Below are 25,542 nucleotides of genomic sequence, written 5' to 3' on the forward strand. Positions count from 1 at the left end.
GGAATGTAAATTGATACAGCCACTACAGAGAACAGTATGGACGTTCCTTAAAAAACTAAAAACAGAACTACCATATGACCCAGCAATCCCACTACTGGGCATGTACCCTGAGAAAACCATAATTCAAAAAGTGTCACGTACCACAATGGTCATTGCAGCTCTGTTTACAATAGCCAGGACATGGAAGCAACCTAAGTGTCCATCGACAGATGAATGGATAAAGAAGATGTGGTACAAATATACAATGGAATATTACTCAGCCATAAAAAGAAACGAAATTGAGTTATTTGTAGTGAGGTGGATGGACCTAGAATCTGTTGTACAGAGTGAAGTAAGTCAGAAAGAGAAAAACAAATACCGTATGCTAACACATATATATGGAATCTAAAAGAAAAATCTTTCTGAAGATCCTAGGGGCAGGACAGGAATAAACATGCAGACGTAGAGAATGGACTTAAGGACACAGGGAGGGGGAAGGGTAAGCTGGGATGAAGTGAGAGAGTGGCATGGACATATATACACTACCAAATGTAAAACAGATAGCTAGTGGGAAGCAGCCGCATAGCACAGGAAGATCAGCTCAGTGCTTTGTGACCACCTAGAGGGGTGGGATAGGGAGGGTGGGAGGGAGACACAAGAGGGAGGGGATATGGGGATATAAGTATATGTACAGCTGATTCACTTTGTTATACAGCAGAAACTAACACAACATTGTAAAGCAATTATACTCTAATAAAGATGTTAAAAAAAAAAAAGAGGGCAGAGCAAAAATATTTACTCAAATAAGCTGAAAAGGGAATGAAGCCACAGTTTATTCCAGTCAGAAACAAGCATATGAGTGTTTTGTGGTAGAGAATGCTACTAAGCTGAAGCCGGAAGAACCAGATTCGAATCACCAAGTTTTCTCATCTACAAATGTAGGAATTGTATTAAAGAGGCTCTCAGGTCCTTCAAGCAGTCAGAATCTGTGACTCTATTTTAGGATTAAGGAGCCAAGGAACGGGGGCCAAGGACTATATACAGAGCAGCATTCAGACAGAATTGCTTCATCAAGGTGAGGGTGATGCAATTCAGTTTTTGTTTTCTGTTTGCCCCAACTCTTGCTTACTCATGTTAAAATTCCCCAGGCCAAATTGATTAAGTATTTAATCTAAGACCAGCTAAAACTGAATAACGGTGGAAAAACATCATCTCCCAAGATTACAATTTGTTATTTCATGCATGCAGGCAATAATTTAGCAAATATTTACCAAGCACCTGCTTTACGCAAGGCACTATGCTGTGGAGAATGTGCAAATGGGCAATTGCTGTCTGAACTTAAAATATGGTAGACTGTCTTGCTCAGTAAGGATATACACAACCAAACATCACATCACACACATAACCAAAATAAAATGGAGATGTTCCACAAGAGAGCTACAAAGACCTGTGGTGGAAGTATAGCTTTCTGGCTTGGAATCCTGGTATCAGCTTAAAGAGGTTAATTTATTTCCCTTCCGTTTCCTCATCTATGATATGGGGATAATAATAATACCTTTTTGGAAAGTTGTTGAGAAGATTAAATGAGATAATAGACAAAAGCAGCTTAAATTAATGCCTAGTACATAAGTAAAACCCGGTAAATGTCAGCAATCATTGTCATTATTATGGGAGTTTATAGGATTAAGTGGTTGGTTTGACTCCAGAGAAGAAAAAAAAATTTCCTAAGGATGTAGCATTAGGACTGGACACTGAGAGATGAAGTTGGACAGGAGAAAGGAAGAGGAAGGAGAAAAGAGAGGGACAAGAAGGAGAGAAATCTTTGAAGTAGTTCAGGGCTTCCCTGGTGGCGCAGTGGTTAAGAATCCGCCTGCCAATGCAGGGGACACGGGTTCGAGCCCTGGTCGGGGAAGATCCCACATGCCGAAGAGCAACTAAGCCTGCGCGCCACAACTACTGAGCCTGCGCTCTAGAGCCTGCGAGCCACAACTACTGAAGCCTGCACGCCTAGAGCCTGTGCTCCACAGCAAGAGAAGCCACCGCGATGAGAAGCCTGCGCACCGCAAAGAAGAGTAGCCCCGGCTCACCACAACTAGAGAAAGCCCGCACGCAGCAAGGAAGACCCAATGCAGCCAAAAAAAAAAAAAAAAAAAAAAGAAGTAGTTAAATTTGGCTGGAGCGGAAAGTTCCTTAAGGAAATGGTGGTGTGAAATACAGTTCAGAACACCACTGTAGAAGTTTAATATAAATCATTTAACTGTTTTTCTATTAATTTCCCTTCATCCCCAGTCATGTCCTAGAAATATCAATACAGTTAAAAAATAGATCAAACATTATTATTAATATAGATATGTAGTCAGCATTACATCCTCAATGGGTAGATAAACCCAAGCATCAGAGTCCAAAAACCATATGGGTTTTCCCTGACCCTTTCTGGAAGCAATTTGTCAAGTATGAAAAAGCACTAAGAATTCTTAAGTCTAAGAATCAGAAAACAAGTTTCAAGCCAAGTTAAAGTCACTTAACCCTCCAGGCCTCAATTTCCTCTTAATAAAAATGTATGCTACTATTACTTCAGGATGGATGGATAGAAGAAATACTAGAATGGTGCGATGGCCATTCTAGGAAGGGAAAAAACTTGCCAGCCTCCTTGAGTTGATATAAGACACAAATGCAGTAATGGATGTGAACGTACGTTACATACCTAATAAGCATTACATAGAACACAAGGTGTTTTTCCTACACATCACACAGAAAGGCAAGAACTGCAGATGAGATGGTGGTGGTATGTGGTAAAAAGAATCCGGCTTTGTAGTCAGACCGACTTGGGTCTGAACCCTACCAGGTCCTGTCATTTACTAGCTCTGTGGCCTGAAAGCAAAATAGCCTGAACTGCTATGCTTCTTTTGTGCTATTGCTGGGATTTTATCAGACAGGCAATGTGAATCCTGTAATGGTGTTTCCCCTCACTGCTTCAGCCACTTGGAAGCAGTGCAGGATCTAATTACATTTCAGAAACTCTTCTCAGTTTCATTTTATTATTTCAACCCTTACTTCCCGTTTTTGGATCATTGCGATATTTTTTTTTTTGAAGAGTGCCTCAGATTCTTCCCACCTGCCACCTTTTTTTTTTTTTTAAATGAGGCATAGCCTAAAAATTAATTTAATCATAATTTTACCTTTTCCATCAGCCCCCCACCCTCACCCCGACATCCCTAAACAGATTCTCTTGGACTTCTTGCTATGCCCTGCTTTTTGGAAGTGCTCAACAAATGGTTCTTAAATTAATAATAACACTGAAAAGTTCACAATTTAACTGGCAAATATCAGAAATATCCAAATGCTGTTAGCCAAATCTAGGCCCAGTAAAAACTAAATTTTATTATAGGTTTTCAGGACATTTTTAATACCAGTAATATTTGTAACGCGCTGAACAAATTCTAATTTTCTGCATTTATCTGCATGTAATATATCATTTAGTCCTCACTGCATTCTTGTGAAATTGGCTTGGCAGGTATTATTTCTATTTTACACAGGGAAAGCAAGACCCCCATGTCACTCCATGCTGTGGCAGAGCCACATTAGAACCAAGCCTCCACTTCTAACCCAGTGCACTTTTCATTCTGGCGCACTGCCTCTGGGGAATTCTGCAAACAGGCTGCAACTTACTTTTTTAAAAACAATATGTAAATGAATTAACAACGGGAACGTCTGCCGAAAAATCATATATAATAACATATCCATCAATCAGCAAGATATTCAATATGTTTAAAATGTAGGTTTCACCAAACACTTAAAAAATGGATCCATGTATGGAGGGCATGAAATATTTCCACTGTATTCCTGCTATCCAACCTCATCTCGAATTAGTTCTCCACAGTACCTATACTGAAATATGATTATAAACGGAGTTCTCTACTTGAGGGAAAAGAAAGCAATGTCACAAAACGTGCAATGTAATATTTATCCCATGTACTCTAAAAAGCTATATATGGGAGTAGCTCCCTCTGCCTCCCGACCCTTATCACACTCAGCCCAAGGGATGCTCCTGCTTACCAAGTATAGAAAGCCCACATTATTTACTCGTCTTATTTTGGACATAGGTCAAATATTCATTGCTAATAAAAATCCGATGGCTTTTACGATCCCTGGGTCGTGAAGATAAGGATTAACACTTTGCTAATACTTTTGTTTTCCACGAGAAAGTCAACGAAGCAACGAGGAAGGAACCTCTTAAAAGTAACTTATCTCTGATCAGTGCTACCAGTAATTACAGGATCACTAGCGCAACCTTTGAGAAACGGACGGCTGAGTATAAAAGTGTCCAAAGGGCATCTCGGGCTTGGCCAACCCAACCACAATCCCCGGAGCCAGGCGGCACGGAGCTGGGGGTGTTCAGTGCCCAGTGCGCAAAGGAACCGCTTGGCGCGGGATGGGGCGGCGGCCAGGCAGGCACGCGACCCCCGCTCCCAGTGGCCGAGACCGCCCGTCCGCCGCCCGAAGGAGAGTGGGGGTGGACACGGGACTGGGCAGTGACCTTGACAGCCCCTCCGCCGTCCGGGGGAGGCTCGGGGTGGACATGGGACCGGGTAGCGGCGTGACAGCCTTGGGGCGGGCCGGGGAAGGGTCGGGGCGACTGCGGCGCGGGGGCAGAGGCGGGGTTCGCCCCTCCGCGGCCCCGAGAGGCTCGGCCGCGCGGGGGGCTCTCCGGGCGCCTCCAGAGGCGCACCCGGGGCGGGGCGAGCTCGGCTCGGGCCGGGGCCGCGGGGCTCCGGGGGAGAGCAGTTGGGGGGGCCGCGGGCGGGCGGTGGCCCTACCTCCTCGGTGACCGTGGGGCAGTAAGAGATGAGCAGGAGCGTGGTGAGCAGGTTGATGGCGAGGCCCAGGAGGGTGATGGAGTTGGGGGCCATCCACAGCGGGATCCACTGGAGCAGCCAGGTCCAGTAGAGCTGCAGCGGCGGCTCAAGCAACGAGACGCCCGCGGCGCTGTAGCGGTGTTCCTCCAGCCGCCGCAGCTGCGCCGCGTTCAGCGGCTCCGCCAGCGCCTTCAGCCAGCGCGGCGCCGGCCTGACCCCGGCGCCCGCCGCCATGGCCGCCTGCGGGCCCCGCCGCTGCGAGCGAGCACAGCCCGCGCCGGGCGCCCGGGCGGGGACAGGTAGAGGGAGGGGCTCGCGGGCCCGGGCCTGCGCCGGCCCGGTGGGACTCGCCGGTCGGGCCCGCGGCCGAGGTCGAGGTCAGGCCGGGCCGCCCCTGGTCCCGGGGCCCCCGCCCCCAGAGCGGCCGGCGGCGGGGGGGCGGGGCCTCGGGGAGGGCTCCGGGAGAGAAGGGAGGGGGAGGGGAGGGGGAGGGGAGGGGGAGGGGAGGGGGAGGGGAGGGGAGGGGGAGGGGCCGGCTCCGCCCCGCGAGGTGTCAGGGCAGGTGGGACAGGCCCGCACTGGCCACCGGGTCACCGCGGTGGCTCCGCCGATTGTCACTTTCTAATTGGCGCGCAAAGGGCCCAGACTTCCCCAAGAGCCTGATGCACCTGCCTCTAAGACCCGATCCTTCTCCCGGGACGGCTGGTGACGCTCCCCAGAGGGAAGTCTCGACGGCTGGACAGTTAGAAGCGGGTTGCTCTAACTCATGCGGTGTGCACAGCTCAGATCTCCTAGTGTGCGAACGCCCTGGCCTTTAGCCACACTGCAGGACGCCGCAGCCTGCAGAGCCGGGGGGTGGGGAGCGGGGTATTGTGTGAGAACATGATTTTTGCACGTCTTGGGTCACCGGCATGAGGTCCCCATCCGTCGGCCTGAAGAGAGGTCTTGCCTGATAAACACACGGGCACAGTTCTTCCTTCCAACCCCGAGGACTGGGGCCCTGGCTGTGTATTAGCTCTAGAGAACCCTCACTTGCAGGTTCAGGGATCAAGGTTCAGGGTTCAGATTCCAAGGTATTGGACCTACCACTCAGGGCTTAGAAACACCGTCTAACAAGGGGACTGAATGGTTGAAAGCCAAATAAATGCCTATTTCTCAGAGCATCTGATACCAATAACAATGGATATTTTTACACACGCCCTTCCTCCCAAAGACAGGGATCCAGGTGGTATCTTCCACTGGCCCACGGAGCAAGCATGCTTGCCACACAATGGCAGTTCACCAGGCCCTTACCTCACAATGCACCCATTTAGACAGGGGATAGCCTGTCATAAACACGTCATTTTGCACAACCTTTGCCACTTGCCTTTTTCTTCACCTCCTGGTTCTTATCATTATGCACTTCTCTAAGGCATAGAACAAGCTCAGAAACTGCTTTCGTGATAGTTCGGTAGGGCAGCGGCTATCCGCAGGTGCAGTTTATCCCATAGATTCCACCACAACACCTTGGAGACAGGCCAACAAACTACTACTCAGCCCACCATCTGTTTCCATACAGCCCATAAGCTAAGTACAGCTTTTTAGACTTTTTTTTTTGGCTGCCATTGGGTCTTCCTTGCTGTGCGTGGGCTTTTCTCTAGTTGCAGCGAGCGGGGGCTAGTCTTCGTTGCAGTGCGCGGGCTTCTCACTGCTGTGGCTTCTCTTGCTGCGGAGCACGGGCTCTAGGTGCATGGGCTTCGGTAGTTGTGGCACGTGGGCTCAGGAGTTGTGACACGTGCGCTCTAGAGCGCAGGCTTGGTCGTTTTGGAGCCCAGGCTTAATTGCTACCCGGCATGTAGAATCTTCCCCGACCAGGGATCGAACCTGTGTCCCCTGCATTGCCAGGAGGATTTTTAACCACTGCGCCACCAGGGAAGTCCCTAGACTTTTAAATGACTGAAAAAAAATTTTTTCTGTGATGCAAAATTACATGAAATTCATATTTCTGTGCCAAGAATAAAGCCATATTTATGCCTTACATATTGTTTATGACTGCTTTCATGCTCCAAGGGCAAAGTTCAGTGGTGTGACAGAGAGCATATGGCTCCCAAACCCTACAATATTGACTGTCTGGCATTTTACCATAAAAAAGATTAGCAATCCCTTCCTTAGAGCAATATGAGGGTGTCTGCAGACCAAACCATGCACTGAATATACATCTCCTAATCTTTAATGTGAAAAATGATGCTGACAAATGCAGGAAAGGAAACAGAACGACAGAGATCCACTTTTAACTATGTTGGTTTTTTGTACAGTAAACTTGGAAATACCTGTCTTTTAACTTAGTGCCATGAGTAAGCCAAGGAAAAGTCCTTTTCCAGGTAAATAAATTTAACTATATTACAGATAATTTCTAATATACATGAAGAACATCAGAAAGAATGAAAGGGCAAGCCATAAACGGGAAAAAGGTATTTCCCTCAAATAAAATCCATATTGAATAGTACCCAGATCATATAAAGAATTCCTAAAAATCCACAAGAAATAGAAAAACAATAAACTAGATTTATGTTCAGATATCTATAACAAAAGCCCCAAAACGTGGTGACATAAACAAAATAGAAGTTTATTTCTCTCTCACATAAGTTTAGAATTGACAGCCCAGGACTGGGATGGTGGGTCCATGGTCGTCAGGAACCCAAGCTCTTCTGTCTTTCTGCTCCAACATCCTCACTCTGGCTTCCACCTACAAGGTCATCTCTTGGTTCTGAACAGGCTGCTGTAGTGCCAGCCATCCTATTTGTATTTCAAGCAGCAGGAAAGTGGAAGAGGGTAGGAAAAAAGCTGATGCCACTCAACTCAGCCAGCAAAGTAGAATGCTTTTTCAGAAGTCCCTAACAACAGTTGTACATACCTCCCACTGGCCAGAACTTAATCACCAGCCTACCTAAGTTCAAGTGTTAATCAAGGGAGAATAGATGGGTACAATCATTTGGTAAAACAGTCTGGCATTATCTGGTAAAGTTGATGTGCCCATACTCTGTAACATCACAATTCTGATCCTGGAGTGTATCCCAGAGAAATTCTTGCATGTGTCCTAGGAAACACATATAAGACCATTCATAGCATCTTTGTACAGTAACCAAAAGCTGTAAATAACCTAAATGTCTACCAATTCTGAATGGATAAATAAACTGTGGTATTTTCACATAATTTAATATTATTTAGCAAGTTTAATAAGCTATGCTGATTAACATAGATAAATTGCACAAGCATAATACTGAGTGACAAAAAAGCTTACAGAAAAAATGCACACAGTATGATTTCATTCATATACAGTTCGAAGACAGGCAAGATTTTGTGTTTAGGAATACGTACATATGTGGCAAAGCTATGAAGAAAAGGAAAAAATGATGAATACAATTCCAGAGAGTCGTTACTCCTGGTAGAGAGGAAAGAAGATGGGACTGTGGAAGGGCACACAGATGGCTTCAAAAATATTGGTAATTGTATGAGTTAGGATACAAAACTACAGAGGCTGAAACAGGATAGATGTTAATTTTTTTCACACCTAATTGGGTAGACAATCCAGGGCTGGTATGGCAGCTCCAAGGTGTCAGGGACACAGATTTCTTCCATTTTATTAGTCTGACACCTTAGTGTGTTGCCCTTGTCCTTGTGGTCAGAAATGGCTGGCCACAACTTCCAATCAGTTGCAAGGGGGAAAAGAGGGGAGACCCTGTGTTCCTTTCCTTTTAAGGGCATGGCCTACAGATGCACACATTGCCCTGCTTTCATCCCATTGGCCAGAACTTGGTCACATGGTTACATTTAGCTGCAAAAGAGGCTGGAAATGAAGGCTTTAGCAGGCCAACCATTTTTCCAGCTAAGAAATTTCTATTGAAAAGTGGGGGAATGGATATTGGAGTGTCACCTAGCTGTCTCAACCACAGTTTTTAAACGAGGTAATAGGAACATGGTATTCATTTTATTATTATTTATGCTATATGTATGTGTAATCCTTTTCTTTTGCAAATATGGAATAGTTAAAAAGTAGTAAAAGTCAAAAATTAAAAAAAAAAAAAGCACATCTTTAACACTCATGCTCCTAAGCTGCTTTTCACCTTTCCCATGGTTTTTATTTTTTGAGGGGGGTGGGGGGTGGGGGGCGGCAGTTGGTGAATTTTTGGAAATTTCAAATTAATTCAAGGCGTATCTGTCTAATGTCAAAGAAAAGTAGATTAGAGATTTCCTATTATTTTACCTCTTTCATCATGGCTTCCTTTGATTATCATGGTTTATTACATAGTGATTGATATCTACATAATTTTTCCTTTTCCTGAACAAACATGGCAGCTTACACTTAGGAGTTCCTATCCTATGCCAGGAACTGTTCTGAGCATCAGGAGTTATTTCATTTAATCCTCACAAAAATCCTAGGAAGTAGGTACCATTATTAGTCCGCATTTTGCAGATGAGGAAATTGGAACACAGTGAGGTTCAATAGCTTGCCCATGATTGCTAGAATAGAGATACAGCCAAGATTCCAGCCAGTGTCATCAGAGTCCAGAGCCTGCACTCCTACCTATGGCTAAATGGCACCTAATAAGTTACATATATTAAATACCAGACTTAGATGAGTATTTTTGTTAATATTAAGCAGTCCTTTTTCTATATATCATCTTACTAAATTTACTGAAACTGATGAATCATTCCCTTGCTCAGAGGACTTTGGTAAAGTCCAACCTCCCTAGCTTGGCATTCTAAGGTCCACTCTTCTTCTCCAGTCTTATCTCCCAAGTGTCTCTTCCCTCACTCCCCTCCCTAAGTCCGATGCTCCAGCTTCACGGGTCCATTAGCTGTTCCTAAACATACCAAGCGCTTCCTCATGCCCCGCCCCACTTTGCTCCCTGGGCTTGGGGAGTACCTTCCATCCCTCATCACCCCTAAAACATTGCTTATCAGTCAAGGCTCAGCTTAAATTCCGCCTTCTCTGAGATGGCCTCTCCTATTCTTCCAGTTGACCTCTCCTGCTTCCACACAGAGTACCTTGTACCTTGTGATCCAGTCTGTCTTGGGGCACTTATTTATGTACTGATCTGTTTCTTGTCCAGCGTCAGAGTATCAGGACCACATCCCTGCACCGAGCGTGTTCCTGAGTTCTTGGCACCCAGCAGACATCCATACTTCTAAAAACTCTTTGTTTTGAAATAGTAGACTCACAGAAAGTTGCAAAAATTGTACAGAGAGATCCCGGGTACTCATCCCCCAGCCTTTCCCAACGTCTTACGTATCCACGGTACAAGAGGCACCCACAAGTTTTTAGTTGGTTGCTTATCTTGGTTTTATTACTGGTTCTTTTTGCGTAACTTGCACTCACATTTCAAATCTTCTTCCTCAGCGTCTTCAACATCTAGGCCAACTTCCCACAAAATGTTATTGTCTCATATAGCCACATTAGGTGTAAAATAACTGCTTCAAAAAGCCCCTGACTTTCACTGGTTTGGAAAAAGGCATGGATTGCAATCAAGAAATCACCTGGCTAGATTTGCTGTGTAGCAGAATTTTATCATTCAGGGAGTCAAGCTATCTGTGTAAGGGTTTAGAGCTTTGGACCCACAGGCTAGAGTATTTAGGAAGATTAGTATAGTTCTGTAGTATATACTTGCCTTTTCTCATTTACTTGCTTTGGTTTATTTTGTTTTTATAGTTTTGTGCTTTGTGACTCTAAAGTCTAAATTTTACAGAACCATGGAACCTTACAAAATACACGAGCAGAATACAGTTGTCAATAACAGATTGACAAAAACCTTTGCTGTCTTCTCGAGAAATGCTTAATTTCTGGAACAAGGTCAGAAAAGCAAATTTCACAACAGAATCCCTCAGATGTTGTAACTGTGCTTTTTATCTGAAATTGCAAAAGTGATTTAGGGTTGGAAACTGATTTCCCTCAGAGACACAGTTCTTAGCATTCTGCCCTATTTATATCCTTTAACTGTCTTTTATTTATTATCCTTTTCTGAGTTCACATCCTACTGCTTTAAAATGTTTTCCATGGTATGATTTGAGGGCACTAGAGGGAATCCCCTTCCTCAAAAATTCCTTCTTCAGCAATCTGAGGTGAGTAAAGCCCCACAATGAGTTATTCCTATTTTGGGGTTGGGGCTTTTAGGATAAGCAGAGTAGGTCAGACTTCCACGTTAGGTTAGGTCATTATCAAAAACACCTTAGGAGGGCTTCCCTGGTGGCACAGTGGTTAAGAATCTGCCTGCCAATGCAGGGGACATGGGTTCGAGCCCTGGTCTGGGAAGATCCCACATGCCGTGGAGCAACTAAGCCCGTGCGCCACAACTACTGAGCCTGCGAGCCACAACTACTGAAGCCTGCATGCCTAGAACCTGTGCTCTGCAACAAGAGAAGCCACCGCAATGAGAAGCCCGCGCACCACAATGAAGAGTAGCCCCTGCTCGCCACAACTAGAGGAAGCCCGCGTGCAGCAACGAAGACCCAATGCAGCCAAAAGTAAATAAATAAATAAATTTATGTTTAAAAAATAACACCTTAGGAGTGATGCTTTTATCAGAATGTCTTTCCTCTGAGACACCTGAGAGAGAATAGCTCCAAATAAATAGCCATGCAAGGAACTTGCGAGAAAGAGGGCTGAAGCTGAACTCCCAACATGATCGAGCACAGGAATCACCTGGAGATTCTGTGATAATTCAGGTTCTGAGTTAGCGGATCTGGAGAGAGAGCGGAGGGAAGAGTTTTCATTCCTAAGAAGCTCCCAGGTGATGCTGATGCCGCTGGGAACCGACCACATTTTGACTGATGAGGGACTGAAGCATATTGAGTCTCAGGAGGCTTGGGTGGAGGCTCAGCTCTGAGCAGGCCCCAGGTGGAAGGGGGATGGGGCACAACGAGGAGACACAGGGCTGAGGACAATTAAAGGATAAGAAAGGCCAGGCTGGCTCACTTAATTTTGGTTAAACCTGTTCTTTCCAGGGCAAAGAAGGGATATATAGATAGATATCAAATTTTTCTATTTTATTTTTCTATTTTCTATTTTATATATATATATATAACTGATTATATAATACCACCTACAGTGGAATTGAGATCTACTTGTTGGTCCTCAGTGAGGGTGTTTGTTGTTCAGTGTTGATGAGTCTTTTCTAACATTCTGCTGTGCTTCCCAGACTGGGATACCTTTAGCTCCCTGACAATATGCTTGGAACAACATCCATTTGAAGATCTGGGAAGAAAAAAATTACTTTTCTATTAAATAAACTCATATATCATGGAGAAGAAGGTAGCATGTGGATAAACTTTAATGAATAGCATGTGAGGGGTGGTGGCAGTGGCTTCACGCTGGGCTCTCACAACCTGTCCAAAGTTCTCCTTTCTTCTGCAGAGAGGAGGGCTGTCAAGGTAGACAGGGGGAAGAACCTGTGACGGAGACAATGCCCGCGAAGCACAGAAGCAGGAGCTCTTTTCTTTCTAGTGTTGATTTTCTCACTGCCGTTTCCTCTTTCTTTAGTTCCTTGTCTGGTGAGGTTGTTTCTGGCTTCATTTCTGTCTCGCTGCTCTTGACTGCCCTTCCCTCTGTACAAATAATGTGTTGGTCTGTCCTCCTTTCCTCCCTCCTACTTGACGTTGATCTTGGTCTTGGCCTTCACTGAGCCCTTTCTTGCCACGCCCTCCCTGTCTGTCCATCACTGTTGCTTAACTTCTTCAGGGAGTGGAGTTACTAAAGGCAGACTTTGGGTCAAAGTCCATGCTGGCCACTATGAAGGCTTGACAGTCATGGAAAGACCCAGGAAACAACTTGTCTCACCGATGAACTCCCGCTTCTATTGCAAGATAATGTTTCTTGAGCCTTAGCTAGGAGCTATTAAGAAGCACATAAAAATAACACCACATATAGAGGCTCCGTCCCTTCTTGGCAACCTCCACTATTACCCTACCTGCCTCCAGCTCAGTGGTACTGCCCAGGGCAGGAATGAGAACTGAGTTTACAGTGAGCCCACTTGGACACTCAGGAACGAGGCTGGGATAACCCACCCAATGGCACTTTATCCCATAGCTTGCAGGGGATACATCATTTGGCTCTCTAGTGCTTGGAATCTTCCAAATGACCACATGACTTCAAATCAGCCTTGGTTTATTTTGAAACGTGGCTCCCTTCCAATTACTCCTCACCCCAGTTGTCCAAGAGGGATGCATTACAAACTCTGAATAGTGGCTCCTTTCTTTGCCACAGTGTTGCTGGTAACGCCTAGTTATTTTTTCTTTCTTTCTTCTTCTTCTTTTTTTCATTAACTTAAAAAAAATTTTAAGCCAAGGTTTTTAAATTAGTGTATAATATCTTTAATGTATTTTCTTGGTCTCCAAGACTAGGATGAAGGTGAGAGGAGAAGGCTGGAAGGATGAAATCTCTTGCCTGTGGATAGCTGTGTAAGTGCTTATCTATGAAAAACAGAGACATTCTCTCTAAAGCTATGGCTTGGGAGAAGAAGATGTTATGGTCAATTACCCACTTGAGTGCAAGGTTTTTGCCTTTAAAGATGTGAGTCTGCCAGTGCCCCAAGCCACACTCTGAGTGACCCCCCTGGGAGTGTTTAACTGACCTGTCACCTCCCTGGTGTTTTGTCCCTAGCAATCAACTCCAGATGGAAGAAAAATATTTATCTAGGCCAGAGGCTACTCCAGCCAATGCATCTGGGGACAGACAGAGATCATCAGGTGAGTTTAAGAGGGTGATGACAGCCCTTCGAACCAGGAGAATTGGTCATTCCATTAGTGCGTTTGTTTCTCTCGTCCATTCTAAGTTATCAAAGTTTAATTACAAAGGATTATATAAATACCTACATGTAGCAATCAGCTAAATCTTTGGTGCAAGGATGGTAATTAGTAACCCAGTTAAATAAGGAAATAAAGATAGAGTTCAATTTAGAATCAAGTAATGTTACAGGGGGAGCTGGTGAGAAGTCTGTCTGCTTTTCTTATTCCTTATTCTACTACTCCTAGGAAAAGAAGGCCAAATTTGTATTTCTAGAATTCCATTCAAAGGAACTGAAGTGAGGAAGGAGATGGAGGGTCAGGCCTGGAGTCAGGGGAGAAGAAGTGGTGATAGTGGAGAGGTGAGAGAGATCTTAGTAAAGGAGAGTGAGGAGGGGACCCAGGAAAGGGAACAGAGGTGGTTGGGGGCTGGCTGACCCCTCGTTTTTATAGCTCACGTACATAAATCTTTAGCAGTTATAAATCAAGCTAACCAATGGTTAATAAAATAGTTGTAGCCTCCAGTTTTTTGGGGGGATACCCTCATCATGACTTGGAAGGCTAGATTTGAATGTAGAATTATCCAAGTCTTCAGAGATACTTGCCAAAATATTGTGGCCCACCGAGGCTCAGGTCTCCCTGAGCTTTCCGCCCTGCTCCCTCCTGCACCATGAGGGGTCGCAGGTGTACACAGGCAGATGCCCTGCCTCATGCACAAGCTCAGTCAGATCCTCCACACCCCAACTCCCTGACAAACAGGTGCCTCTAGGCCACCCATTGGGCCTCAGGGTATATATTCTGGCCACTTGGTTCTTCCTTGGGGGTTTGAACTCAAGGAAAAGGCCCACAAAATCTTTAAAAGTGGACTTGGGTGCCGTCTGCAAGAAAGGGGGGTTTGTAAGAGTTCTAAGTATGCACATCCCCTTGGTTCCATGGCCTCCCTAATTTGTGGAGGGAGATGTGGCTAGAGGAGGGCCAGAGTGAAGCTCTGGAAAATACAGAGGTCCCTCTTGCCCAGGTCCAAGGCTAATACTAAGTGGTAAAGCTGTCCAGTCTCCCCACAAAGAACATGTTTAAATGTAGCAGATAAAGGGAATTCTCTGGCGGTCCAGTGGTTAGGACTTGGTGCTTTCACTGCCACGGGGCCCGGGTTCGATCCCTGGTTGGGGAACTAAGGTCCCACAAACTGTGCGGCGTGGCCAAAAAAAAAAAAAAAAAAAAAAAAGTAGCAGGTAAATAGGCAAGCTCTGGCCTTGGAGGTTGAAAGACCCCAGGTCCACACTTGTCAAGGAAGTTTCAGAGTCACTTGTCTTTGGCTGGACTCTACTGGGTTGGACCATAGGCATCCTGCAGTCACCAGTATAGCCTGAAGACCAGAGGCCTTTCCTTCTCTCCATTTTCTAGGCACCAAGAAAGATTCCAGTTGACCCAGGGCCAGAGATAGGACCCAGAAGGAGGACAGAGAGAATTTCTCAATCTCTCTGGCTAGTGGGGAGCTCAGAGTCATAGTTAATTTGATTTAGAAAAATAAAATCATGTGGCATGTCCTGTACTCCAACCTAGTGTGATACATGCATTGATAATAACAAATACATAAACCACATGATCCGATTTCTGAATCCTTATAGCGTTCTCTTACGCCTGCAGCACGCTCTGTTTCTGTGCTTCCCTTTGGGTGGTAGTCTCGTATATTATCAGTTTCTTGAAGGCAGGAAGTGGCTTATTTCTCACTGAGTTCCTAGCTGAATCCATCACAGTGCCATGCACACATCAGACACTCAAGAACTCATTTGTTGAGTTGAATAGAATGTTTCAGAAATCAATTTAAAAATGAGTGGTTAAGCAGTATGGTACTGGCACAAAAACAGAAATATAGATCAATGGAACAGGATAGAAAGCCCAGAAATAAACCCATGCACCTATGGTCAATTAATCTATGACAAAGGAGGCAAGAATATACAATGGAGAAAAGACAGTCTCTTCAATAAGTGGTGCTGGGAAAACCGGACAGCTTCATGTACAAGAATGAAATTAGAACATTCTCTAACACCACACATAAAAATAAACTCAAAATGGATCAAAGACCTAAACGTAAGGCCAGACACCATAAAATTCTTAGAGGAAAACATAGGCAGAACACTCTTTGACATAAATGGCAGTAATATCATCGTTGACCCACCTCCTGGAGTTATGAAATTAAAAACAAAAATAAACAAATGGGACCTAATTAAACTTAAAAGCTTCTGCACAGTAAAGGAAACCATAAACAAAATGAAAGACAACGCACAGAATGGGAGAAAATATTTGCAAATGAAGTGACAAACGAGGGATTAATCTCCAAAATATACAAACAGCTTATGCATCTCAATATCAACAAACAAACAACCCAATCAAAAAATGGGCAGAAGATCTAAATAGACATTTCTCCAAAGAAGACAGATGTCCAAAAAGCACATGAAATGATGCTCAACATCACTAATTATCAGAGAAATGCAAATCCAAACTACAAGGAAGTATCACCCTATACCAGTCAGAATGGCTATCATCAAAAAGTCTATAAACAATAAATGCTGGAGAAGGTGTGGAGAAAAGGGAACACTGGGAACCCTCCTACACTGTTGGTAGGAATGTAAATTGGTCCAACCACTATGGAGAACAGTATGGAGGTTCCTTTAAAAACGAAAAATAGAACTACCATATGATCCAGCAATCCCACTCCTGAGCACATATCTGGAGGAAACCGTGGTTTGAAAGGATACATGCACCCCAATGTTCATTGCAGCACTATCTGCAATACCCAAGACATGGAAGTAACCTAAATGTCCATTGACAAATGAATGGATACAGAAGATGTGGTACATATATACAATGGAATATTACTCAGCCATAAAAAAGAATGAAATAATGCCATTTGCAGCAACATGGATGGACCTAGAGATGATCATACTAAGTGAAGTAAGTCAGACAGAGAAAGACAAGTAACATATGGTATCACTCATATGTGGAATCTAATTTTTAAAAAATGATACAAATGAACTTATTTACAAAACAGAAACAGACTTAACAGATATCAAAACCAAACTTATGGTTACCAAAGGGGAAACATCAGGAGTTCAGGATTAACATACACACACTACTATATGTAAGATAGATAACCAGCAAGGACCTACTGAATAGCACAGGAAATTCTACTCAATATTCTGTGATAACCTATATGAGAAAAGAATCTGAAAAAGAATGAATATATGTATATGTATAACTGAATCACTTTGCTGTACACCTGAAACTAACACAGCATTGTAAATCAACTATACTACAATAAAATTTTTAAAAATAAAAATAAAAGTGAGTGGTTAAGGATGTATTGCCTTATTCCAATGTTTCTTGGAACTAGTAGGTTTTTTTCTACTTCTATATTAACCTACATGAAAACATTCATTAAGCTTTCTTTTAAAGTGAGTAAATAGTGTAATGCTTTAAAAATTTTTAATGTTGTATGTTTAGCTCCCCAAAAGAATTTTTGGTAAATCCTGTGATACAATGTTTTTCTTTAATAGAACAAAATTTAAACAAAATTAGAACAAAATTATAGGAAAGCTAATAGCAATGACAGCTTCTGATATTTTTTGTTCTTTGCAGTTTCAAAATAGATGTTTTCTTCCTCATGGGAACTTTACAGTAAGTACCCTTAATATGAGGAGACATCATATGTAGAAAAATAACATTACCTAGCATACAATACAGTTAGAGTGGATAAGTCATGACTGGGGAAACAATATTTTGTAAAAATGCCCTATAGTTGCATTTAGGCAATGTTTATAAAAGGCATAACAAACTTGACCATGACTTGGCAAAACAGGTCAATGAGTATCTGAGTTAAGCAACCAGTCCAGAAGCTGCACTGAGGCCCTGACCCTGCAGCGGGCTGCGGGGACCACGCCGACAAGTTTGGCCACACTCTTGTTTGTTTGGTTTGCACATGGAGGTATGGTCTTCACGTCTTTATAGATTAGCCAGATTTCTCTTATGTAAAATATCTTAGCCAATAATGTGTAAATAGGTTTCCTGATTAACATGGGTATTTACATAGGAATTGCACACATTATTATTTTGAAGGTAATTGAGAACACGGGGTGATAGCCAATATTCTTAACAGACATAAGGCAAGATCACCAACCAAACAAAACAGAAAAAGAGGCAGCCACCAGAGTTTGGACAAGAACTCAAGTTTTCCCTTGCTTTTCCCAAAAGTACTGCAACTACCTGGGTCATCCACTCCTTCCCTTTATGAGCCCCACAACTACCACCCAGGTTCCTATCATCACATCTTCCCAGCTCTGATCCGGAAAGAAAGCAGAGCAGAAACTTTAAGATGCTGTCCCAGGACGCTGTGGGTCTCCCTGTAGGTCAGGATATATTTAGCTCCTAGAACAAAAGGCCAAAAGAACAAAAGGGAGGGAGGCGAGGGAGAAAACAATAATGGTATGGTACTTTACTCCCCCTTCTACTCCACTTCCCTAACGGAAACTTTCTCTGTAACATCAGGAAGAGTGAAGGATGCTGCTGAAAAGATTACAGGCTTGTACGAAGGATTCTCAGTTTCTAGATTTTGGGAAAGGTTTTCATCAGTTTGAATGGAGGCCATCAGCAAACTCTAAATCTGTAACTGCTCTGTAGTCTGCAACAGCTCTCCATCACTGTGACTAGCTGTTTTGGCAGGAACTCTGGTGGATCTGGCCAGGATGCTATGCCAGAGACATGATTTGGGTCAGGCCTGAGTTCGGTAGCATCTTGGCTCCCAGCCTTCGTCCTCCGTTCTGTCTGATCATGCAACCCGAAACACATAAACGAATACTGTGTCATTTCATCATAAACACTTCAGATTTATTGTACCATTCATTGAATACATTTTCCCTTCTGTTGAGAAAACTTGTCTGAAAGACTTTAAAAAGTCTTGTAATGACTTTAAATGGGAAAAAGGGCACAGATCCACTGGTGTTAAGTAGGGTTGTATGAAATAAACAACTCTTCTTTGCTTAGAAAAATCTCTTAGATCAAAAGAAAGATGGGTTTTCAAGATTCTATTACTGTGTATTGTACTGTTTTTTTACTCTAGGGGAAAACAAAGCATTTAGAGCTTACTATTTTAAATTAAAATAAATGCTTTTGCTTATTCTATAGCTTGCTTTTTTTGGAAAGTACAGTGACCAAGCACAGACAACAATGACCAAAATGCTAACTTCAAATGAGATTTTGTTTGCAATTTTTAATTAAGCAATCTGTGCAAACATCTTTTTTTTTTTCTTCAACATCAGGAGGAAAGAAAACAACCACACTTGGGAGCCTGGTAGCAAAACAGAAAACGCTTTCTCATTGCAACCCGATTTCAAAGCAGTGGTGAGCAGAGAGGCAGTGCCCAGGCCCTTAGTATTCCTCAGGATTGCTTGAGTACAAGTTTCGCAAATAGGAATCAATTACGTTAGGAGGCACACCTTGCAAGAGGAGCCTGCAGAAGGAAAGACCACCTAGAAAGGACGAGAAGGAAAAGGCAAAGTCAAAACCGTCTACACGTGAAAAATCCCTGAAACAAGACTTCTTGACTAGCTGCCTGGAAATGTGACTAATTATGTTCCAGTTCGTTACAAAGATTCATTCAGTCCCTACTTGGAAATCTTCTCCTGGGTTTAGCACATTTAGAATCTAAAACACTTGGCATCTAGAAGGAAAAGCAAGTTCCCTGCAGACCCATAGCAGTTTTTTGTTCCCTACTACTATCCGTTCTTAAATTCCTCATAGTTGGAGAGTGTTTATCGCTCTTTTTGAGGTTTTGAGGTTCCTCTATAGATGATTTAAGTGTTCTGATTGAATGGCAGAATAAATGCAAATCATGTAACAAATCAGTGGGAAGAACTGTTTCCAGTTTGTTAATGTTCCTTTCAATTAAGCACAAAGAGTTCCCATTCAAGCACATGGGAGAAGAAAAAAGGAACTACTCCTTTAACTTTGGCTATTCATACACTGTCAAAAGTGCAAAAATTGGAAATATTTTGTTAAAAATAGTAAAACCTGTCCAATACCTTCTGAAGGTGAGAGAAACACCTACTAATATTTCATACTTACCCTCCATGGTTCTGAATTATATTTAAAAAATAAAAGTACCCTTCACGAGAGAACCCATGAAACCATAAAAATGGTCCTTTAGAGAAGTGTTTTACTACTTGCTAATAAATTCACGTCCAGACAAAAACAGCATGCCATTTGAACATTCTTAAAACTTCTTCAATGCAATTTGGGAAAGTCATTCTCCTTTTTTTTTTTTTTAAAAAAAGTCACATATTGGTAGAAATGATGCCACTTATGTACATGTCCATTCCTTGATGCAAAGAGTTCAGAATGCTTGGGTATCACTCATTTTCATTTACATTAAATGCTTTAATTCATGCTCTACTGCATTCAACAACTTGCTTCATGTCAACAGAAGACTGTTGTGATGAATAAGTACTAGCTGTTAATGTCAAGATGCTGAAATACACATTAAAACTACAATGTTAGGGAGTTTAAATAGTCTATTTTCATTGGGTTACATAATGAAAATCATGCCATACTCCACAGGCTTTGTATGGCTTATGACAGTCATAAGCTTCATATGCCAAAACCATATGAAAGCTTACCTTAGATGATAATATACATTCAAAAATCCTTACTGTGCTACAACTAAGGAAAAGAGAGAGAGAAAGAGAGAGAGAGAGAGAGAGAGAGAGACATGTTGTAAGCATTAATAAAGTGCTAAAACCAAAGTTGAGTACTTGTTGGATGAAATTATGGTCACGATTATGATGAGGTGATTTCATTAATCCTTAGTCAGGTGAAAAGTACAGGAAAATAGAAGCGCACGGAATGAAGGGCTGGGATCCAGTCACTTCAAAAGGATCATTAATAGGTAAAACATTTATTAATATGCACAACCACTTTGCCTGAACAGGTGGCAAAGCCAATTCGACTGTAAAGTGAATAATTATGGTAACAGTTTCCAAACCATTAGCTAAAGAAACCCCCCTACAACATATATATATGGTGTTTTCCAACAACAGAAAAACATGGACAATCAACAAAGCATTAGTATACATATATATATGTTGAAATTCTAAAAGGCAAAATTATCAAGTGGATATAGAAATTAGACTATTCTAGAATATTGTATTCTGAACTGACTATATATGACTGATCTAAATAAATGCAAGGCTTAAAAAAACAGGCTAGAAAGTGACTATACGTGCAATCTACAAAACTTTTAAAGAAAGAGTCCTGGGGGCTTCCCTGGTGGCGCAGTGGTTAAGAATCTGCCTGCTAATGCAGGGGACACGGGTTCGAGCCCTGGTCTGGGAAGATCCCACATGCCGTGGAGCAACTGGGCCCGTGCGCCACAATTACTGAGCCTGCGCGTCTGGAGCCTGTGCTCCGCAACAAGAGAGGCCGCGATAGTGAGAGGCCCGCGCACCGCGATGAAGAGTGGCCCCCGCTTGCCGCAACTAGAGAAAGCCCTCGCACAGAAACGAAGACCCAACACAGCCATAAATAAATAAATAAATAAATTTTTTTTTTTAAAAAAGAAAGAGTCCTAATTCTTTCCTCTTTCGAAGTTGACATTATCTCTAGGAATTCAGAGAGCAAACACTGTAAACTCAGGCATGGGTCTATGTCATTAGAGTTTACATCAGGTTGTTCACCCAGCCCCAAAGAACTTCTTAATTCGCTCTTCCAAATAGGGGGTCAGTCATACGTATACTGTAGGACTCATTTATCGCTTAATACATTTAGTAATGGGGCCTAGAATTTTTTTTCCTTTTAAGTTCATGAATATATGAAATAATCTTGGTCCCATGAAATTATCCAAAATGTTCAACAGAGAGATGGGTTACAGCCATTCTACTAGAGAATTTTTCATTGGAAAATCTTAAATATGAAAGTTTCCAAATATTGGATCCAAATAGTCCAAATAGTTTTTATCTGTGTCCTCTCCCCATCAAAAATGCCCAGAACAGGGGCTTCCCTGGTGGCGCAGTGGTTGAGAATCTGCCTGCCAATGCAGGGGACACGGGTTCGAGCCCTGGTCTGGGAAGATCCCACATGCCGCGGAGCAGCTAGGCCCGTGAGCCACAATTACTGAGCCCGCGCGTCTGGAGCCTGTGCTCCGCAACAAGAGAGGCCGCGATAGTGAGAGGCCCGCGGACCGCGATGAAGAGTGGCCCCCGCTTGCCGCAACTAGAGAAAGCCCTCGCACAGAAATGAAGACCCAACACAGCCAAAAATAAATAATAAATAAATAAATTAAAAAAAAAAAAAATGCCCAGAACAATTTTTCTACAACTTAGCAATGGAAAAATGTTCAATTTTCTGAACTTCAACATGAATCTAACGAACCCACACTGGAAGCTATCTTAAAGGAAGAACATCTCTCTCTACACTTGAAAATATTAAAGAAATGCCAAATGATTCCCAAATTTTGGTAATATTATATCTAAAATGAGGTCATCTTCAAATGTGGCTTTCTGGCTTTATTTATGGAAACCTGTGGTACGGTCCTTAGTTTTCTGACAACACTTATTCCTATGTTACCTAATATCCTTGAATAATTTTGCCTTCCTTGTTCATGGCATAACCACTGTATGCCATGAGCTGCTAAGAAATACAATTAAAAGCAAATGAGAAAGACAAGCTTTACATGCAAAGTGCGATTTCATGTAAGAGGAATGGAACGGAAAGAAGAAATATCCAGTGGGATATGAACTTATAAAACCTGTTGCTGCCCCGCCAGGAAGACTGGTTGTCCAGGGGAATTTACTCCTTGATATATCACTGCAGAATTAGAATATTTGCACCAGTATTTATTTATTCTCGGTTGACAGTCTTACCATTTTTTTTTTTTCACAGCTTAACTTGATTCAAGTCACCTATTATCAGATAACAATCTGATGATAAATAATCTTGGCTTTACTTTTAGGACCAAAAGCTTTTACTAATAGATCACAGTTGATACCTTATTATGAATTTATATACTAGAATACATTATTTATGTTATTAAATTCAATTACTATGTAATTACTATAAAGAATATAGCATTTATATGCATAACATTATTCACTTATGGAGGACCCCAAATGTTGAACCATTTTGAAACCATCATTTTATATCATTAGCAACACTCAGTTATTTTCAAAGCATGCAGAAGTGGTATCGGGTTTTTGATTTTTGGGTTCTTGTTTTTTGGGTGTTGGAACATAAGTACCAACAATACCTTGGAACTAATAAGGAGTTTAGAAACCAGATGTGTTTGCAACTATGACCTTAATCTGCATTTAAAGCTAATAAGTAGGACTCCCCTGGCAGTGCAACGGTTAAGACTCCATGCTTCCAATGCAGGGGCACGGGGTTCGTTCCCTGGTCGGGGAACTAGGATCCCACGTGCCGCGTGGCACAGCCGAAAAATAAAAAAAAACTAATAAATAGCTAAAAGAACAACATTTAAATTTGTATCCACTATCTCAATAGTAAAGTTTGAAATTTTCTAAGAATATTATATGCTTTACATTTAAGAGGAAAAAAATTTAAAAATTTTCTTTCTTTCAATTGTGAATCTACTATCCTGTATTATCTGAGGATGGACAAAAATAGTTTATGGACAAAAATCATAACAGAGAGACTGGTTTTTTAAAGTTACAGAAGGAAAAACTTTTTTCGAGAAGTTTCTCTACTATATTTACACTAGATTTAGGACTTAAAAACTCTTTTGTTGTTGTTATTGTTTATATAAATACCCTAAGCATTTACTACGTTTTTCTAAAATAGATATTTATAAAGTTATATCTGACTTTTAGATTATAATTTCTTCATTATAGAGAGGTAGGAAAAGTAAAGACTTTGGTTATCACAAAATGGCAAAATAATGCAATAAGAATGAGAGAAAAGACATTAGGATCATGTCACTCCTTATCTCCTAACGGTGACTCTGACAGCTGTAAGAGTTTTCATCATATCCCAAAGTAGGTATTGATTGTCAAGAAAAAAACTTCAGGATAAAAATTATACTCAATTAATATGAAAATTGATTAAGAGGACAATTACACTGAGACTTTTCTACCACATAAATCTTTATGTGTTTTCTTGGTTTACATTAGTTGCAACACTTCTGAAAACTAGTATAAATGAAATGCATACCTACAAATGGAAATTCTCTAGTGAGATTTTAAAAGGAACAGGTTATAATATGTGTATGCTGAATTCTACATGTGTAATATTAAGTACTAAATTAGCAAATTTATATATACATTGAAAGTTTCACAAAAATAGTAAACGAATTAAAAATAGTTAAATTCCTCAACTGCAGTTTCGTTAGTTGAGTTTTTACATGAGGCTTCTATTTATCTAAGATGGACTACATCACCAAAGTAATACCCCTTTGACTTGATTCATTGTTACCATGCTGTGTATATACCACAATTCATTGAAATTAATAGTGCTTTAGTTAACAAGAATTGCAAGAGATGAATGTAAGTCAACTTAAAAAATCAAGTAGCCATCACAAATAAGAGTGAGTTCAGAATGTAAAAATGTCTTCTCTCCCCAAATCTTCTCCCCCCTTCCTCCCCTCCCCCAGAAAATGTTGACAAGTAATTTGGATTTGGCAGTAAGGACAATAATTAAATGATTTTCTTTCATTTCAGCCTACACAAGATCTGGGATGTCATACCTTTCACCTCCAGTTTGCAGTCAATCTCCACTGCCCCAAGGTCATTGACTGCTTTGCAGCTGTAGGTGCCTCCGTCATAGGGGCTGGGCTTTCGAATCTCCAGAGTACAGACCCCCTGGTTGCTGAACATCCTGTATCTTGGGTCATCCACAATAGCAACTTTGTTTTTCATCCAGGTAATTTTGGGCTGAAGATGGAAGCAAATTAGGTCAAAACATATCTGTACTTAGCCTAATAATAGACCACCAAAGCCAGTGACAGAATTTTAAAGCGTGGCTTAGAAAGAAAATACTACATCTAAGAAGAATCCACGTCAACTTGAGAACAGGTCCTCTCAAATTAAATTCTACTTAATGCTTGGCAAGAAAGCGAATGAGCAGTTCTGAAGAAGCCAGCCAGATTTGTTCAGAGGACAGCCCTGGGGCAATCTTCCCAAAGATTCAGTTACATTTAAATTTGATCTACAGGTCCATGAGGTTAACTCATCCTGGAGAGTGTATATTGCTCAGTGTTTTTCAAAGAATCCCTGTAAGGTGTCATCACCACCCAATTTTCTCTACTTCCTTTCCCTGATATGCTTTTCTAATTCTTTATGGGCTGCTTATGCCTCCTCACCATTTAATCTCTCTTCTGACATCTGTTTTCATCACCTGGTGGCAATGGATGGATCTACTCCAAACAGATAATCCCAGATCAATCGCCCAGGAAGGCTACTCCATTCTGCTTGACTTCTGAACTACAGTCGATACCACTGACTTGCCATTTCTTTTTCATATTGTCTTCTTCTCCCTTCTGTAAATGCACACCCTCCACACTCTCTCCTCTACCTCTTATTGATTTTGTCTTGCTCAGACCCAAGAGACAGCACTTCTCAGTGTCCTTCACACCGTCCTCTTCCTCCTTCCGCCTTTCAAATGGGAGTATTTCCTGAGGCTCACACCATGCTCCTTGACATTTTGCTTCACTACTCTCTTTCGTTTGATATTCCTTTCTGGAGCCTTGGCTCCAAGGGGTGGGATGTAGTGTCCCCATGCTTGGGTCACCCAAACCAAGAGTCACAGCCCTCGCCTTTCTCCCAAGCTCTGGCGATGCTCTCCTCGCCTCCTGGTCATTCCCGCTTGAATGTACCAACATCACCTCCAATTACACATGAATTCAGCATCTCCCTCCCACCCTCAGGCTGCCTTCTCCCTTTGACTTCTC

The 25,542-nt window shown here is 42.2% G+C and overlaps 2 protein-coding genes across 16 annotated transcripts in view; both read right to left on the bottom strand.

Moving 5' to 3' along the window:
- Positions 1-5,258, bottom strand: part of CHPT1 (choline phosphotransferase 1) — a 42,844-nt gene extending 37,586 nt beyond the window's left edge. For 2 of the 4 annotated variants that reach the window (XR_014252283.1, XM_082419479.1), the window contains exon 1: positions 4,797-5,257. Coding sequence is in view for 3 of the 4 variants with exons in the window: in XM_082419479.1 (XP_082275605.1) it covers positions 4,797-5,069 (273 nt within the window). In the remaining variant the exon portion in view is untranslated. Of the gene's footprint in view, positions 1-4,796 lie in introns of all 4 variants that reach the window. The other 2 variants (XM_082419478.1, XM_082419480.1) reach the window with 1 other exon arrangement.
- Positions 5,259-18,454: 13,196 nt separating this feature from the next.
- Positions 18,455-25,542, bottom strand: part of MYBPC1 (myosin binding protein C1) — a gene marked incomplete at its 3' end in the record, with an annotated part of 95,717 nt that continues 88,629 nt past the window's right edge. For 6 of the 12 annotated variants that reach the window (XM_082419323.1, XM_082419329.1, XM_082419332.1 and 3 more), the window contains 2 exons: positions 24,340-24,526; positions 18,455-19,117 (listed from right to left, as the gene is read on the bottom strand). In XM_082419323.1, the coding sequence (XP_082275449.1) occupies positions 19,017-19,117; positions 24,340-24,526 (288 nt within the window). Of the gene's footprint in view, positions 19,118-20,263; positions 20,307-22,380; positions 22,449-24,339; positions 24,527-25,542 lie in introns of those variants that run through there. The other 6 variants (XM_082419324.1, XM_082419322.1, XM_082419331.1 and 3 more) reach the window with 3 other exon arrangements.

Source organism: Balaenoptera physalus, assembly GCF_965194825.1.
Source record: "Balaenoptera physalus genome assembly, chromosome: 13".
Taxonomy (NCBI): Eukaryota; Metazoa; Chordata; class Mammalia; order Artiodactyla; family Balaenopteridae; genus Balaenoptera; species Balaenoptera physalus.